This window comes from Oryzias melastigma, linkage group LG3, assembly GCF_002922805.2.
Source record: "Oryzias melastigma strain HK-1 linkage group LG3, ASM292280v2, whole genome shotgun sequence".
Classification (NCBI taxonomy): domain Eukaryota; kingdom Metazoa; phylum Chordata; class Actinopteri; order Beloniformes; family Adrianichthyidae; genus Oryzias; species Oryzias melastigma.
Window position 1 is genome coordinate 26,982,545 of NC_050514.1, and position 19,135 is coordinate 27,001,679.

The 19,135-nt window shown below is 39.5% G+C and overlaps 1 protein-coding gene across 7 annotated transcripts in view; it reads left to right on the forward strand.

The window, feature by feature from the left end:
• Positions 1-19,135, forward strand: part of chd9 (chromodomain helicase DNA binding protein 9) — a gene marked incomplete at its 3' end in the record, with an annotated part of 97,014 nt that overhangs the window by 65,177 nt on the left and 12,702 nt on the right. For all 7 annotated transcript variants that reach the window (XM_024296024.2, XM_024296025.2, XM_024296026.2 and 4 more), the window contains 12 exon segments: positions 684-927; positions 6,034-6,210; positions 6,323-6,466; positions 7,852-8,107; positions 8,254-8,464; positions 11,188-11,383; positions 11,459-11,641; positions 13,175-13,360; positions 13,535-13,645; positions 13,730-13,926; positions 16,270-16,469; positions 16,606-16,765. In XM_024296024.2, the coding sequence (XP_024151792.1) occupies positions 684-927; positions 6,034-6,210; positions 6,323-6,466; positions 7,852-8,107; positions 8,254-8,464; positions 11,188-11,383; positions 11,459-11,641; positions 13,175-13,360; positions 13,535-13,645; positions 13,730-13,926; positions 16,270-16,469; positions 16,606-16,765 (2,265 nt within the window).

The window sequence follows — 19,135 nt, forward strand, 5'->3', positions numbered from 1 at the left end:
TTATTATGTTTCCCCCATTTATAAGAAGGAGAATTTCCCAAACAACAAAAACATCTGCGAGTGCATTGAAATTAATCTTGTGGGTGTTTGGAGACTCCTGATAATGAACAATAAATGACCCGTTATGTTTTCTGTTCTACCATCTGGGTTCATTTGTTTTGCTCTGAGCCATGAGAAGTCATTTTCGCTGTCAAGGTGCACGCTGCTGCAGCAGCGATTCTTCTCTTCGCCCACGTTTACTGAAGAAGAGCCGCAGAGTACATCTGGAGAACAGTGTCAGTGTGCTTGCATTAACCCTGGGAATTGGTTTTAGCTGTGTGTGTGAGCATGCAGGAGTTTGTGTATGCCTACGCAAGGAGATTCATCAAAAGTAGAGGGCTGCTTAAGAGGCCAGTGGGAATAGCTGCACGTTGCAATTAGCATCAAGGCATAATACCCCCACCCACCGGACAGCTGAATTAATGGAATTCAAGAGCACACTACAAAACATAGGCATTATGTCCTATCTCGTATCTTTAGCGTCTTATTACTGCTGATCATGATGTTTTTTTGTCTCCTGTTTGTACACCGTTCTTTCCCCTTCATGGGAGTTTACTTCCTTTATGTTTTCCTAATTTTTCTTACGTTCAACAGCAGATGTTATTTTCCTGATATTGTAGCTGTAATCTTTATTCTCGTTTCAGACGCAACTGCATCCTGGCTGATGAGATGGGCCTGGGAAAGACCATCCAGTCCATCACATTCCTGGAGGAGATTCATCGCATTGGCATCAAGGCGCCTTTCCTCATCATTGCACCCCTCTCCACCATCGCCAACTGGGAACGCGAGTTCCACACGTGGACCCACCTCAACGTCATCGTTTACCACGGGAGCGTCGTCAGTCGGCAGATGCTCCAGCAGTACGAGATGTACTTCAGGGATGCTCAGGTAAATGGACACCACACTCATTAACAACACAAAAGCCTATTTTCAGCTTGTTCAGGTCATTACTGCTTGTACTTTTGATTTTCATAACCTTTATAGTTTGTGAAATATTGAGCAAAACATGCCTCATAGGAAATAAATGAGAAATTCTTCAAAAGCTTTGTGCACTTTGAAACAATTTTTTAAAGTAATTTTTAAATAATTTGGAAATTAGCTTTTATATTAGCATTATGCTAGCTCATTTTGGTCATTTGGCATCTGCTGAGGTTATTTTATGCATTTTTCTTTCTAACATTCTAGCAACATGCTGACATTTGTTTGGCTAATTTGCTATTTTTGAGTTTAGTTTTATGTTTTTCCTAATTAGGATGTTTTGGCTATTTTGAAATTGTGCTAGTATTTTAGCAACGTGCTAACTTTTTTGGCTAAATTTAGAGTTTAGCTCATATTTAAGTAACACACTTAATTTTTTTGCTAAATTGGCTTGTATTGAGGATTTTTAAGCAAACTTAACAACAATTTTTCATAAATTCAAGCCAACTTCAGCAGTCCGTCATAGTTCTTTCAAGTCTTTTAGCAAATTTTTCAGCAAATTTCTTCAGCAATTAGAGTAAATTGTTTCAGCATTTTTAGCAACCAGATTTACCTAAAATAATTCACATTAGCAATATCGCAGGTAATGCAACATTTCTATTTATACTTATTTTCATGTTAGAAGAAAATATTCCTACTTTTTTTAAACTTCTTTTTTCATAAACACATTTTTTAATGTGAATCATACAATTCTAAATTTAAAACGCAGAGAAATCATAAAACAAGCGTCCATCATCAATTCCAATATAATAAACAGATAAACAACATTAATAACAAAAAAAAAGGAGCTATATTCTAACAAAATGTTCCTCATATTTTAGCTTATCATCTGCTAATCTAGCTACCACTTACATATAACTACATATATATATATTTATATATGTTCATAAGAAAATCAGAATATCGACTCAGCATCCCTATCTTTAAATATTCAAATAAAAAGAAGAAAACATTTCTATTTGTTTAACCCTGCTTGATTCTTTGCTTGTTGTGGCAAACAGAGTGGCAATATAAAGGATGCAGATATGAAAACATGATCTAGTTATGAGATTAACAACATTAAAACCACAAATTTGAGCAAATATTATTGTTGAAATATATAAAATCAATTGGGAAGGAAACAATCAATTGTAGTTTCTCTTCTTGTTGTGACGCTACTGTTTTTTATATATGATGCAAGTAAAAAGACGTCCAATCACAAGCTTGCTTCCACCAAGTCGGGTTAGTTTCTTGGGTCATTACTATAAATAAGAAAATGTTATTAATAGCTCACCTGGTTAAATAAAGGTTGAATAAAAAAATAAATGAGCTACAATCAGCTGAAGATAACCCTTTTATCACAGCACTTCTAACAAAGTCTGAATATTTATATTTAACAGTCTAAAAGGACCAAAATATCAGGTTTTAATGGTTAAAGCTGTTGCGTTAATGACATTTTGGTTTTGGTGCTTAAATTAAAAATGTATCGTAATGGAAAAGAAGGCATTGTAATTTATAGTTTGAAATGCCAAATGAATAATAAAGAAAATATTCATTTTTTATAAAAGAATTGGCTGTATTCTAGGTTTTTGAATCTTTTACGTATTGATTTGTGGATCATGTCTCAAATTATGTGAGAGGAAAAGATACACACCTCTAATAAAGAAGCATCACATTTTGTTGAGCACCAAAAAAATTACACATTATATCCATTGCTGCTCTAATGACTGAAAATCTTCAGCCTGGAAGGATTTTCCCAGATACTTTAGCTTAGATTGTATTTTTAACTTGTTCTAATTTCAGCAAAGCACCTTACAAAAAATGACTCAAATTCTCCTCATTTCAAGCTATTGTGATATAAAGCTGGTATTGTGGTTTTTGTAGCATTACCTGATTAGGTCAGAGAAATGATATAAGCTGTTAAATTTGGTGAAATTTTTATTAACTTGTTCTTGTAGCATTTTCATCATGATCGACAAAGAAAATTAAGCTAAACATAACATTTTTACGTTTTTCTCTGTTGAAATTGTTGTAAATCAGGAGCAGACGCAAAACTGCTTTGCTGCCTGACTGCTTGTAGCGCTCAAGTGATTGATTTGTAATCTGGTCGATTTTCAAAACTAAAAGATTTTTCAGAATAAAAGATTTTTCAGATGTAGTCATTTTGCTCCCCTGACCAAACTTTACAGCTCAAGTGATCAAAAGTGTAGCTTCAAAATAAAAGAATTCAGGATTAAAAAGAAAAAAAAAAAAACTTGTATAATTTATTAGTTCTTCTGCGGCCTGGTGACAATTGATCCACGGACCGCCACCGGTCCACAGCCCTGTGGTTGGATGCCACTGGACTAGATCGTAAATGTCTTCTTTTTCCTCATCTGAACCCCATCTGGCTCAAAACTGTACGACTTGATAGCTCCAGTATTATTCCCCATTTTTGTTGCACCTCTAATGTTAAGTTGGCGTTTTGAGGAGCTGTAAGCTAGCAGGAGAGCGTATAAACAGATGGACTTGTGCCTACAACACAGAAGTGAATTTCTTATCAACAGCTGCCGCTCTGCCAAAACTGTCCTAGAAAATGACACAAGTTTTCAACATTTTAGCTAAAAACAACATCATCTTAATTAAAGACCGCTGGGAACACTTGAAATGGATCAAAAGATGTTTGGAGTGAGACTTTAGGTTTGGGTTTACAAGGGTTTACATCAAATGACCAAAAATAATTACACTTTAAGGATGAAAAGCAGCCATTTTGAACACTTCTGTTCATTATGAAATACTGGGAGTAAATAAAACTGTGGAATCATAGGATGTGACAGGGGTGTCTGAACTTGGGGTTTTCTCTGTTTTTGCAGATAAACATATTTGCAGAAAAAGACTAACTAAATTGTTTATCTCTTCTAGGCATGATTTATCCAATTGATCTTTCTATTGATATTTTCTAATACAGCTGATTTTGTTTTGGGGCTTTAAAGAAATAATGAGCAAAATGACATCAAGTAATGTTTTTAACACCCATTTGGCTCATGATATCGTGCAACACCGAGATGGCATCTTAACAAGAACCATAGTGAGGCGTGTGGCAGACAATAAGTAGGCTGAGAGGTAGTTAGTGAGCCTTGGGCAGAGGCTTTCTGTGGTTGGCAGGCCATGTGATGTTTCACAACAGGCAGTTAGGAGCTCTTAGTGTGCAAGCGAACCGTGGCGGGAATTAAGGTGAGGGAGACGAAACGGAGCAGAGCTGCCACCAGGCTGTCTCCCAGGCTGCCTGTGATGTCACAGCGCTCCCCAAGGGGAGCTCTCTGTCAACACCGCTCAGCCGTATCAGAGAGAGCGGCTCCTCCACAGCAGTGTGTTGTCTGGCTCGCTGTGGGAGGGAGGGTTACACGATAACCGAGTATCCCTCAAGGACTGTTGTCAAGGCAATGGATACAAATGGAGAAGCAGGGCGATGCAAAGCCAGACAGGCAGATAAACAAACTGCAGTGAGGCTCACAAGCAGGAGCGCGTGTTGTGCTGTAGGTATCCTTTAAGGAAGAGACATGCTTATAGATGGTCTGTGAAGTTAAATCTGGGAAAAGTTTATTTTTTAAGGCTGAAGAAGTGAACATTATATTTTACTTATTTTATTTAAACATCCTCTCTGATGAAAATTGTTTTTTTTGGTGTTTTTAACATGTGATTAAAGACATATAAAGAAAATCAAGCTAAAAATTGCATTTCTGAGTATTTATTATTCAAATTCGTGTAAATCAGGAGCAAATAAAAGAATACCTTTTGAAAAAATTCGCTTGCAGACAAATAGATCCATATACGTCTTTGTTTTCCTCGTTTGAGCTGACATCTGGCTCAAAACTGTTTGAATACTGATCGTCATTTTTGTTGCTCTGGTTACGTCCGGCTGGGGATGTGAGGGGCTGTAAGATGACAGGAAAGTGTGTAAGCAAAGGGATGATGGGAAATGGGTTCAGGTTTACTCTGCGTCAACTCAGAGGTGAATTTCTAATGAATTCCTGCCGCTCTGCAGAAACTATGTCCACGAAAACAACACAGATTTTTTTTAGATTTTGGCTAAAAACAGCATAATCCTAATTAAAGACCACAAGGAATGCTTTTAAAATAGATTAAAAGATGACCGGAGTGGGACTCCAATGTATTCATTTTATAAAACTGGCGTAGAAGTTCTTATACTGTCCCCTTTGTCCTCATCTTTATCAAAAAACTCTGTTACCCTTCCCAGACAGAGCTGCTGGAAGGCTGAAAGTGGCGGACAGATCCTTTTCTCGGCTGAGAGGCTTGCTAGCTCTGCCTTTTTTGATGACGTCCAATTTTTCCGGAAAAGTCCGTCTTAAGAACGGCTTATGCAATAAATCCGCTACTAAATCAACTTCTTTGCCCTCTTCTCTTGTTAACTGCAAAAGTAATTGAGTAATTCAAACAAAAATCAAGTGCAGCTACTCCCTATGGTTTGAAGTACAGAAGTTAGCTTTTGGTAGCGGGAGCTTTGACTGTCCAATTAGAGGCGGTTATGTAATCACTCGTCCTCATGAAGCTACAGAGACTCTAACTCAAATTCTGATTGTTTGAATCAACATAAACGCGATTAATCACCTACGGTTTAATCAGTAGTGGTTTTTTTTTATGTAAAGCCGCCCCAAATCTGTAAGTGAGGACGGAAGTATTGACTGTATGAGCGTAAGGCAGACTTTCATGAACCTAGCAACAAGTGAGGCCTAAAATCTGATTGGTTAGAAACTTTCGTGTGAAAAAACAGTCTGGGAGGAGCTGACAAAACAGCTAGAATGATTTAAAATATATTTTGGACAAATGTATTTATAAAAAAACATTTCTCTGTGACTTACTCATTTTCAGATAATTTTAAGCCTTCACTGAAGGCTTTGTAGGCCCTGATGGTTCGCTATCAGGGTTTAAACCACCAAATGGTTCCCCAGCATGGCTGTGTCTACAGCTCCTCCAGGGGATGGGGCAAATAACGCATTCCACACTCATAGGTGCCTGACAAAACTTTTTTGCCCGTAGGGTCGTGCGATACGAGGTGCCTACAGGTTCCAGGCTGTCATCACCACATTCGAGATGATCCTGGGCGGCTGCCCTGAGCTCAACGCCATCGAGTGGCGCTGCGTCATCATCGACGAGGCCCACCGCCTCAAGAACAAAAACTGCAAGCTTCTGGAAGGTTTCAAGCTCATGAATTTGGTACCTAAACCTTCAGCTTTTACACACTATCAAGTTTCAATTCAGTCCAGCGATTTATGCTGCTATTAAAAGTGGCATGCATTTTTGACTGCACACTCTATTCCTTTTAAAGGAGCACAAGGTCTTGCTGACGGGTACGCCTCTGCAGAACACAGTGGAGGAGCTGTTCAGCCTCCTCCACTTTCTGGAGCCGACGCGCTTCCCCTCAGAAAACACCTTCATGCAGGAGTTTGGAGACCTGAAGACCGAGGAGCAGGTGGGCTACTGACTACTGTCGTTTTTAAATGTTTGCATTGAAATCCTTCATTGTGAACATACTTAAATCATTGCACTAAATGAATTGTTTGCAAAGAATTTCATCATTACTGCTAAATCAAACACAGGAGTCTCTTACTTACAAAGAAGGATTTACTAAAAGGAAATCAGTTTTTGGTAAAAATTATGCTAATTTACTTTTCTCACAAGAAAAGGGTTTTCACAGCTCCTACATATTGCTTTTGGCTTTGCAGTTGTAGCCAAAAAACACTAAACAGACCTTGAAAAAAAGACCATTGATGTGTCTTTGATGTGTAAAGTAAAAAATGTAGTTGTTTGGAACAGTCCCGCTTAATGTGTGGTGCTGAGTCTAGAGGCAACAAAAATGTGTTATCCTTTTCATTGTACAAGATGTTAGTGTTATTAAAAAACACTGTTTTATCACAAAACTGATCTCACAAAAGGACTTTTTGCAATATGTTTGGCTAAAAAAGCCAAACATTTAGGGCTAAAAGCAAATAATTCATGTTTTTTTTTTAGTTCTTCAAATAATCTTCTCATTTGAGGTTCTTGTACAGCTGTGATTCCCTTTTAACATTAGATATATTTGTCTTGCATCACATTTTTAGATTATAATGTTGAATCAAGTTAAATTCAGTCTAAAATACATTACACAAAACAAACAAGGGAAAACAGTTCATAATATCAAGTTTTAAATGAAATATGAGGAAATGTAAAAAATTCTTAAAATATAATCAAAAAAGACGAGTTTTAAGTGATTTCTTAAAAACCCTCTCAGCGGTTAAAGCCCTCACATCCTCAAGCAATCGTATAAAGAAATATATATTTTTTTTGTTGACTTTACCATCCTTATACTGTTTCTTTTTGTCTTTTTTTTGGGAAACTTTTATCATAAAAATGGCATTTCATGTTTTTGGGGGGATTTGTTTAATCTGTCAGTTTATTTGATTGCAAGAGGCATTAAAAAAAAAAAAACGTAATTCTTAAAATTATTATTGAAATTCATATTTTAGCATCAGCTGTTTTTGCTACAAGATATTGGGCCAAATGTTCGGACAATTTAGCCCAACATTTGATGGAGGGAATAGTCTTAACACAATCCTTTTTACTGCAATAAGCACAATAAAAGATTCAGTATTTTTTCTTTTTTATCTCTAATCTTTAAGAGAAATTTAGTTTTTTCTTATAGTACAGCTGCATTTCAAAATGTAGTGTTTATAAGTGGTTTTCTGGTTTATTAGGAATTTTTCACAAAAAAGAATAACTGTGTTAATTAGAAGAAGTTTGAAAAGACAATAAAAGATCCACATCAGTAGCTCACACAAGCATCGCCTGTCATGACTCCACCCCCTTTTCGGCCAACAGGTGCAGAAACTGCAGGGCATCCTGAAACCCATGATGCTGCGTCGTTTGAAAGAGGATGTGGAGAAGAAACTGGCTCCTAAAGAAGAAACCATCATTGAGGTTGAACTGACCAACATCCAGAAGAAATACTACCGCGCCATCCTGGAGAAGAACTTCTCTTTTCTGGCGAAAGGAGCGGGCCAGGCAAACATGCCCAATCTGGTCAACACAATGATGGAACTAAGGAAGTGTTGCAACCACCCCTACCTCATCAAAGGTAGGAGGGTCACTTCTATGACTGTCAAGTTCAGATTTAAGCTGTATAGTATCGTACTACTACTATAAGTGAATGTGCAGCTCTGCTTTTTCTATTGTAATGTTTTTAGGATTTTACTGACACATGTTTCACGTCTTCCACATCAGGAGCAGAAGAGAAGATTCTAGAGGACTTCAGGGAAGTCTATAACCCCTCTGCCCCCGACTATCACCTTCAGGCAATGGTTCAGTCTGCTGGAAAGTTGGTCCTCATTGATAAACTGCTGCCTAAGATGAAGGCTGGGGGCCACAAAGTGCTCATTTTCTCTCAAATGGTGCGCTGCCTGGACATCTTAGAAGACTACCTCATTCAGAGAAGGTAAGGAAGTGTTATCATGTGACGTATCATGTGACTGAGTAATGTTTTTTCTTTTTTTGTTTTTAGTGCCTTGTTATGTGGTTTCTCTGCTCAAAGAAATCAAAAGCAGTTGATAAACCTAAAATAATGAGATTTATATGTTGTCAATGGTGAGCCTAGCTTTTAGTCTCGTTCATTGGTCGCACTAACAAAACAAAACAATAAAAAATATCTTATCAGCTTAAAGACCCACTCTGATCGTTTTTTGATTTATTTTAAGTCTCCCCAGTGATCTTATAAATCAAGCATTCCTGTGTCGTTTTGTAGGACTTAGTTTCTGCAGAGCAGCAGTAGTTCATTAGAAATTCACCTCTGAGTTGTGGGCGGGACCATTGGCATGGTGCAATCCCACCCCCTTTTCTTTGCTCCATTGCTGAGAGCTTGGAGCAAGGAGTTTGTGGCCTGCCCAGTGCATTTTCTGCATCACAAATTAGTTACTTTTCTAATTACATTTTTTCATCTGCTCCTGATTCTCAGCAATTTTATAAAAGAAATACTCAGAAATGCAAATTTGAGATTAATTTTCTTGATATTAGTCGTCCATCATCTGAAAAATGTCACAAGAACACATTAAAATCTCCAAAAACATCGGAGTTGGTGTTTAAGGAAAACCCCTTCTTTAAAGTTTGTTCGTCCTTCACTAGATTGTATTTGTGTTGAGCGTCAGGCAGACTCTCAGCTTAGCTTTAGCAGAACAGACTGGTAAACTAGACAAAAAGGGAAAATTCTCACACACCACAGTCTGCCAAAAAATCCAAGAGAATCTGGCTACAGAGAAAAAATATGGTGTCTGAAAATTAAGAAAAAAGAAATACATAGTTTAAAGGTTTCGACCCTTCATCCCGTTTCATCTCTCTTTTATTGACCCTTTTTGACATTTGTTCTAAGTGAAAAACGACATTTAAAATTCGGTAAAGCTGTATGATCAGCTGATTCGCGGAGAGAAAAAAACAGTTACTGTGTATTCACATTCAAAAGTGTAAAAGCTGATAGTTATGAAAAGATTTTAAAATCTCCTTTTGAAAGAGTTTACTAAGTTTTAGGAAATGTCCGACTACGCAACCGGCTAAAATCACGGTTTCCGCTTCCGGCCACAGATCCACTCTGGCGCCATCTTTCGTTTGAGCAGAGGCCCCTCTAAAAATCCCCCCACTGACACATAATGAAGTTATTTTCATTCAATTGCTTTAGCCATCACAGAAACACACACTTTGTCATTACCTTTGAGTATTGCTGTGACAGCATCACAATGTTCATGTTGCCCTAGAAATCGTACCCACCTCAAAGATCACCACAGAATGAGATGGTAGATAATCATGAGGGGAGGAGGCCACAACACAGAAACCCAGCCCGATGACCTCAGATAAGCGATAGAATCATTTAAATGCTACTATGTAATGAAGTTTGAGAATTTTGATTTATACCTTCAACTGTTTGGTAAAAGAAAACATCAAATCTTGTTTTGTATAAAGTCAACCATTTTTTTTTTTTACATAGATCAAGATTCATATAGTATAAAAGTAAATCAAACCCAATCAGGGCTGAGGTTCTCATTATTGAAAGGAAATCATTGTGTTCAAACTATTGACTGTATAAGAAAACTGCACAGAGTGAGTGTGACATCACCTATAAAAAAGGTTCATTTCCAACTCTCATGTCTATTTAGTCTTCTTTTTTTTTTTTTGCCATTATGGATGCCGGCATGTTTTGGTGAGACGTAGTCAGTTAGCAGTGATTGGTCCCTCCGGCCTATCAGGAATGAGCTTGTTGGAAGGCCACACCCCTTCCACTGAAAGCTAGCTCGGAAGAATCTTTCAATCAGACGTTTGACTTAAGACCACCCACTTTTTATCGAAGCTTCTAAGTTGCACTACATAATGAAAAAAATAGCAAAAATTTTTTGCAAAAATAAAAAAATATATCATTAGCAAGAACATCTTAGTAAAGCTAAAATGTTTTTTTTGTCACAGTAATTTCTATTTGTTTCTCATTAGAAGTCTATGGGATTTTGGCCTCTTAGAGCCAGAGGGCACTTCCTGTTTGGAACGCGGGGGGGTTCTCATATACAGTCAGTGGTCCCAGTAAACCAAGCTTGTAGCCTCCACTACAGCTAAATGAAACAGATTGAAGGGTTTAGCATGGAAAGAAACAATTAATAAATCACAATAAAGGAGTGAGGGCATGTCACCGCTCCATCCGTCCCCTCAGTTCACACATCTCCTTCTGTTGGATCTGCGTTTTCCCTTCTATCTCCTTCCATTGGCTTCCTCCCAGAAGCTGGAGCTAACATGAATCTGCTGTAACCCTGAGAGGAGCTGCACAGCGCAGACCTCAGACAGAGTTCAGGAGTGGGTTATTGGAAGCCCTCAGGGCTCCACCACATCATACACGTTGTATTTTGATTCTGTGAGGTTTCTCTTGAGTGGAAGTGGATTACCACAGGGAGGCCAAGGGGGTCGGATTGTGGGAGAGAATTAAAATGGACGCAGTGTGGCAGAGCATAGCCGCTTTTTAAACAAGGACTTCTTGAGAAAGGCGTTTAAGTCGAGGGGGAGAACGAAAGAACTGGTTTGGTTGCATTCAGTCTATAAGTAGCTCACATGTCTCCTCTTAAGTGAAGCATGAAATCACATATTGTATGGACACCTGGTGGCTAATCGTTGGTTGCTTTGTGCACGTTTCAGGTACTTGTATGAGCGGATTGATGGTCGTGTTCGTGGAAACCTGCGACAAGCTGCTATTGACCGCTTCAGTAAGCCCGACTCGGACCGCTTCGTTTTCCTTCTCTGTACAAGAGCGGGAGGCCTGGGAATCAACCTGACTGCAGCCGACACCTGCATCATCTTTGACTCCGACTGGAACCCACAGAACGACCTGCAGGTCTGCATCCAGACGCCACAGAAAAGTGGTGTTCTGAGAGCTGGGACTTAACATCAGTGGTTGTGTGCGTCACAGGCTCAGGCTCGCTGTCATCGGATCGGTCAGAACAAGGCGGTGAAGGTGTACCGACTGATCACCAGGAATTCATACGAGCGGGAGATGTTTGATCGAGCAAGCCTCAAGCTGGGCCTGGACAAAGCTGTGCTGCAGAGCATGAGCGGCCGAGATAACAGCCTGGGAGGAGGCTCCGGGGGAGGCGTAAGTCTGAGAAATGTCCAAGTGGGCCGGAATAAAGACGGTTATTAAGCACTGAAACATGCAAACTGTTATTTTAAAAAAAGCAAAAAAGAGATTTTTGCTTTTATGCCACATTTATTTAGAATTGGCTGCAATATTATTTTATAATATTATTTTCTTGGAACAAGTTTATTCTCTATCATTGAATGTACATTCTCACTCCCAACTCATCATGTTATGGACGTACAGCCCCCCCCCCTGTCACTTTGGCGTTTGGGTAGGGCTGGATTGATCAAATCGATTAATCAATTTGAATTGATTTAAGCTTAACAGATCAATAATCGATTTAAAAAAATATAAATCAATTCATCACATAAAGCTAAAGTCCGCTAGCTTGATGCTAACATTTAATGGAATTTACCATAGGACGGCTAATGCTAATTCTTGGTCGACCTAAACAAACATTGCTGACTTAACAAACATCTTTATAATCTCACAGGTATGAATTTTCTAAACTCTTTTAAAGGAAATATTGTTAAAGTAACAATTTGTGGTCTAAAACACAGTTTTTTACTCATATTTTCTTCTTCTGATGAAATAAAGTGTACTGCTGTAGTGCAATCGCCACCTAGTGGTCAAACTGAAACCCCCTCCAGGAGAGACAGAACAATGTTTACTATGTTAATGATTTAAATATTTTTGTTAGAGCGTCTCCTTTTGAGAAACATGTAACGCTGTATGCCATTAACAATCTAGTTATACATATTACAGTATGTGAGCTGTATCAGATTAATATAAATATATTCAAAACATATAGTAGATTATTAAGGTATTTCTAAACAAATGTATATAAATGTGTAAACTCAAAATTGAATTGAACTGAGTGAATCGAAAGAATCTAAAAAAAAATCAGGCTTTTGTGAATCGAATCGATTATAGAAATTATTATTGATACCCAGCCCTGATTAGAACTAACCAAAGGAAATGAATTACTGAAAAATGTTCATTTCATGTTCATTTTCTAATTGTCTTTTCATCGTGACTTCAAAAGCAGTTAGTGTTAGCTTAGAGGAACCATTTTTTTTCCTTTTACCTTGAGAGTAGAGCTTTTGATAAAAATGTCATGTCTAGTATTCAGCGCTCAAGAGATTAAATCAGGAGTGAGATGCAAAGCAAGTAAACTATCTAAACAGTTGGAAGGTCGTCGAATTTCCTCTTGATATGTATCTAATCCTCTCCGACTTCTGTGTGCGACGGTGTGTGTCAGCCCTGCATGAAGTGTGTAGGTGTACAGTTTCTGTCCTCTTGAGGCTTTTTTGAAAGTTCAAGGAGGTTGAAGTATTTCAGTGGCTGCGTTTTGCATCTGGTCTAACAGAACATATTTGCATAGAAGACAGCAGCTGGGTCACATTTTGGACTGCCGATGTGATTTGAATAATACGTGCATGTATGCATGTTTGGCTGTGTACACCAGAATTCTGTGATACTACGTGACACACAATGAGACACGACAATGTGTGGAATTTCAGATTTCTTGACTCTGTTGTGTCTCAGGCTGTGCAGCAGCAGCTGTCCAAGAAGGAGATTGAGGATCTGTTGCGGCGTGGCGCCTATGGGGCCATCATGGATGAAGAGGACGAAGGGGCCAAATTCTGTGAGGAGGACATTGACCAGATCCTCCAGCGTAGAACAAAAACTATCACTATCGAGTCTGAGGGACGTGGGTCCACTTTTGCTAAGGTGAATACAAAGGAATAGTGTTTGTTTTTACCAAATGAGGTGATTTTTATCCTTCAGTAGTCGTGTGTACACTCAGACCTCACCACGGTAATGAACACTGGCCACCTCTGTTTGTTGGCTGGGAGCAGATGGCCAAATCTCAAATTTGATTTAGGCTTTGATGTCTTGTTACAGGCCAGTTTTGTAGCATCTGGAAACCGCACAGACATCTCTCTGGATGACCCTAATTTCTGGGACAAGTGGGCTAAAAAGGCTGACATTGATATGGAAATGGTCAACGGCAGAGTAAGTGTTGCAACTGAAAACTCAACTGTTATTTAACATTGAAATCTTCTAAAAATAAACCCTCTCCCTTTATCTGCTTCACAGAACAGCTTAGTGATCGACACACCTCGCGTCAGGAAGCAGACCAGACCGTTCAGCGCCACCAAGGACGAGTTGGCAGAACTCTCTGAGGGGGAAAGTGACGGTGACGAAACCAAGCCTAAACTCAGGCGGAACGATCGCCTCAACAGCTACGGGCGCACCGAGTGCTTCAGAGTGGAGAAGAACTTGCTTGTATACGGGTAAATGTCTAGTTTAGGCGTCAACACTTGAAGAGATTAAACAGACTTGAGCCACAAAGTTCTGCTTCACCCTTAAGAAAAATCAGACACAGATCTATTATTATTACTATTGTGATAGATATAAATTAACTATTGTGTTTTTTTTGGCATAAAACATTAAAGTTCCACTCCAACCAATTTTTTTTTCTCTTGTAAATGTCTTTTTTTGAGACATATATAGCTCATTAGAAATACAGTTGTGGATTATGGGTAGGACTGTTGGCTCCTTCCCCCTCCCTGTCGCTGAGAGCTCTGTTTGCGCTCTCGCACAAGCTTATAGCCTCAAGCTAGCAATAGCAGCACATAAATGACAACGAGCAGTATTGGATCAATCCAGCCATGCACTTTTGAGCCAGAGGCGGAAGGCTCATCATTTCTCACACACCCGAGTGTGATCGGGCCACAGTGCACACAAGAGTGGGGAAGAGACTTTGCCACGCCCATTTCAACCGCTGTCTCAGTAGTCTGAATTTTTTCTAGCTTCCAGTTTCCTGATTCAACAGGATTTGAATTAAGAAAAACTCAAATGCAGTTTTGCATAAGTCTTCTGTGAGAAAAATGCTACAAGAACATGTTAACGATTTTCACACAAAAAACACACAAAAAAGACGATTTTCATTTGTTTAGGGTTCCCATGGGGTCTTAAAACTTCTTAAAAGCATTGAATGGAATTTGAAAATAATACCTTAAAAAGTCTTAAATATATATATTTATATATATATATCTCGTATTCTCAAAATATATTTTTTTTTTACCACGAATATTTAATTCAAAAGACGTAAATAACCCGTTGATGTGGATCAATATGCCGAATAGCCACTGCTGCCTTGAAAAAAATAAGAACGCTAAAGCATCATGGCACAAACAACAAGATAAGAAGCTACAGTTTTTATCTTAAAATGGGAATAAATTAATAAAATGAGAAATATTTATGACATGGAGAATAGACTGAGAAATTGGTCTTAATTTTTGACATTTATGTCTTAAAAAGGTCTTAAATTTTACTTGAAAAACTTGTAGAACCCAGTTTGTTGCGCTTTTATTCAGGAGAAGATTGAGCTCAACAAAATGAAGAAATAACAAATTGTAAAATCAACAGTATTTAATAAAGTTTCAAATTCAACAATAGGTTCTACAGAGAAATAGTTTACCTTCAGAGCGCTGGACCAAACCAACGTCTCTCTTAAGGAATAGACATGGAGTGGCCCAGAGTGATACAGATTTCTCCTTTTTGTTCTCTCCAGTGGCTAACTTTCGTACGTGGATCAGTTATCAATGTGTTTGAACTCTGCTGCAGATGCAGGGTCTGCTTCTAATTGGTTTATCTGAGGTGTAATGTGAGCTGCAGAAGTCTGGATGCAGAAAAGCATAAGGGAGGGGTCAGAATGTCAGTCTTTGTTCACTAAAAGTTACAAAATTTATACAAAAAATGTATTCTTTCAATCTATTCTACAACCCATTGGAGTGGGTCTTAAGAGAAAACAGCTGGATGGCTCCAGTGGTTGAGAGAAGGACTGGGTTTGTTTGTTTCCCAGAGGCCTCCTGACTATGTTGCCACGGGGGCCCAAATCTGTGTCTCCCTGTGCCGGTCCCCAGTCCGGATAAAATACAGGGTTGTGTCAGGAACGGCATCTGTTGTAACAATCTCCGCCAAACTAAATGTGCAAATTAGTGTAAGCTGCTTTCATGTGGTGAGTGCTGGTAGGACATGCTGTAAGGTGAAGGGTCACATGACTTCCTTTCAAAATAAGATACTTTGTGTTACATATGATCATCTTAAAGCATCTAATATAATAGTAGGTTGTATAATGTCAGCAGGGATTAAAAAAAGGCTTATTCCACCATTTGTGGTCCATCTAGTCCACAAATTTGTAAATGTAACTGACTATAATTAAATCAGAGCTAACTAAGTGACTTTTACTGTATTTTTGAAACATAAGAACACGTAAAATCCTGAATTTGATCAAAAACGGAAAGTCTGGTTATAATTTGGTGTGGCTTAAGTGTGGTTGTGCTTATTTTCTGTGGTGCAAATCAATATTTTGATTTATCTTAACTTCATATTTTATAATTACTTTTTAAAATTTAAAGAATCGTATTATTTCTTAAGGAGAGAGCCACAATGGAGAAGTAAAAGAGCTACATGTCTGGTTGAAAAGTCAGACTTGAGGATAATTTTATCATAAAGCAATTGAAGACTAGCTTTAGTCTGTTAAAACACTAATGACCAACATTACCACACCCAAAACTCACATGGGTCTACTTTCAGCTTTAAAATCATTCTTTTTTCCTTTAATTTTCCAGATGGGGTCGCTGGAAGGATATTCTCAACCACGGCCGTTTTAAAAAACAGTTGACCGAGTGGGACGTGGAGTCCATCTGCAGGGCCCTGCTGGCGTACTGCCTGGTCCATTACCGCGGCGATGACAAAATCAAGAGCTTCATGTGGGACCTCATTGCCCCGACCGAGGATGGGCGCACAAAGGAGCTGCAGAATCACCTGGGTGAGTCTCAGGAATTCAAAGCCTCATTAACTGATCTTATCAGAGCAGCACTTGCACCTTGGGAAAGGAGAGATTTATGAATTAGTGCTTTTCCTCTACAGCACCGGTGGCTTTAATCCTTCTCGTTTTTCACCAGGCCTGTCAGCTCCCGTCCCACGGGGCAGGAAGGGGAAGAAGATGAAGACTCAGTCCAGCTCTTTCGACATCCACAAGGCAGAGTGGTTGAGGAAACACAACCCTGAGCACATTCTTCTGGACGATGGCTACAAGAAACACCTGAAGCATCATTGCAACAAGTAGGTGATCCCCCTGCTCCGGTTGGGATCCCTGACTATTGTTTTTTTTTTTTTCATAACAAAATGATTAGTAATAGAATGTTTTCTGTTTACAGCTTTTATTCTATGTGGTGACTGTGTACTTTTTCTTTAACGGCGGAGAAAGTGTGTTGTTATTATAGAAACTGGCAGGGGATCATTATTCTCTCCTAACAGTGATTGTCTCTATTACTTTTAATAGAATGCAGTCTAAGTGAATAAAAGTACAATTTGCATGTGGCTTTTAACTGTGGCCCTGCCAAGCCTCAGTAATTGAGAGGCACTCAAACATCTATTGGAGCTGACAGTGTACTGATTGATTAACAAACGAGCATCACACCGAGACTCGGTGGCTGATTAGACTCTTCAGGAGACTTGAGACCAGCTAATGGCCATCATAGATCTCCCCACTTTCAGACAGAGGAGGGAAGATGGCTGTTAGCAAACATTTGCTGTTGAGATATGAAGCCAAATAGACGGCCGATTCTTTTTAAAAGGGCGGCTTGTGTGCAATTTGGCCTTTGCATGCAGAGCACTGCAGCTTCTATAGAAAGTTCTCCATTGTTTCCCCACCCAGTAGTGCTGAATCCAGGGATTGTCTGATATGTGACGCCCCGGGCAATTGGGGACATGCAGCGAGCAGGTTTTGCTGACTTCGGAGTTTTCACTCTGAGAACCAGGAATGTGACTGGTGGCACGGGGTTAGTGAGGTTTGCTGGCTTTCTTAACACAAATGTAGGGCACAGTTTCTGCCCTGAAAACCCTGGAAAATAATGAGGAATGACCCAAAATAGTGGGACGGAGAGTGAGATCAGAATAAATAGTTTCACTCGTAAGTTTGTTTCCCTGAAAATTACTTAATTTAGAGTTGAGAGGTGCACAAAAAAATTACATTTCATGGTGAGCTATCATTCATTGCTACCAGACTATGGCCCAATCCGAATTCTTCCCTTCACCCTTCCCCTTCATTTGGCCCTCCAAACGGAGAGTTATGAAAATAACTGCTGGTCCGCTAGCTTTAGCGCGGAGCTTCCAGCTTTCAAATATACACAACAGTGGTTTTATAACTTTAAAAAGGTCAAGCTACAATAAAAAGTCATTACTTACATTTAAATGTAAATGTCTGTGGTTCAAAGCGCACCCACATGAAGAAAAACGCTTCTCAGTGCGACCCGGTTTACCCTCGCGATGGAGGACTTTGTACCCCTCTGTTTGGAGGGTCGGATTTAACAAATACGTTTCCTGGAGATGACTAGCGCTTAAACTGCCCCCTCAAATGGAGGGGAAGGAGGAGTGACTGGGCCTATAAGTCACACCTGAGAATAAGTCGTGGGCCAAACTATGCAAAAAAAACATGACTAAACCTATGTTCACGCCGCTCTTGGCAATACGTGTTCAACTGGCCACTTCCAACAAAAAGTTTAAGGCCAAATTCTACCCCTATCCCTTTGGCTTCTCCCTACTCCTACATTTAGCCCTCTAAACGGAGAGTTAGGGAAAAATAGTGTCCTCCAATTTGGACGTCACTCCCACTCAGTGATGTCATCAATAGTCGCCGATCAGCTACGTTATTGTTGCACTGATGGCGCTCAGAAGAACATTTATAACTTTAAAAAGGTCATACTAAAACAAAAACATATTTAAATGTAAACGTTTGTGCATCAGAGCACAGCCACATGAAGAAATGCGCTTCTCCTTGACACGGTTCACCCTCGCGGCGGAGGGATACGCCCTGGTGTCTCCGTAGCTTTATACTCCAAAAAATACGGTATGTTAGTGTAAGGTACCACGAGAGGTTTTCAACATGCCGCTCATGTCAAGCATTTTTTGTCTGGCTTGCTTCAGGAAGTCTTCCTATGACTGTGCTGAGATTCCCTGAGCCGCACAGACATTAACAAAGGGGTGACGACGGACTCTGCTGACAGTCAGAGGAAGCAGCAGCTGCTGCTGCTGGCTGGGTGGGTCCAGCCAACCCAGGAGGAAGAGGGGTGGAGGAGCGAAAAGGAGCTGACTTGACACAGACACAAGTCCCAGCTGGACAAAAAGACATTCAATATTTAGTTTGGCAGATCGACGGTCAGACTTAAGGGGGCTAAAGTGTCTCCTCCTCCTGTAAATGACAGAACTTTAGGGGCTCACTCTTCATATTTAGCAGGGAGAGGAAAAACAATCCAGTATTTTTTCCGAGTCATGATAGAGGATTCGTTCTCATATCATGGCAGATGTTGCACCGCAGTTCCCACCACGCTGCTCCAAGGCTTCTCAGTGTGATGTGCAATCGTGCGTCACAGAGCTAATGTCTCCCCCGTGAGTCACGCTCTCTGTACCTTGTCAGCCTCTTTTTTTTTTTTT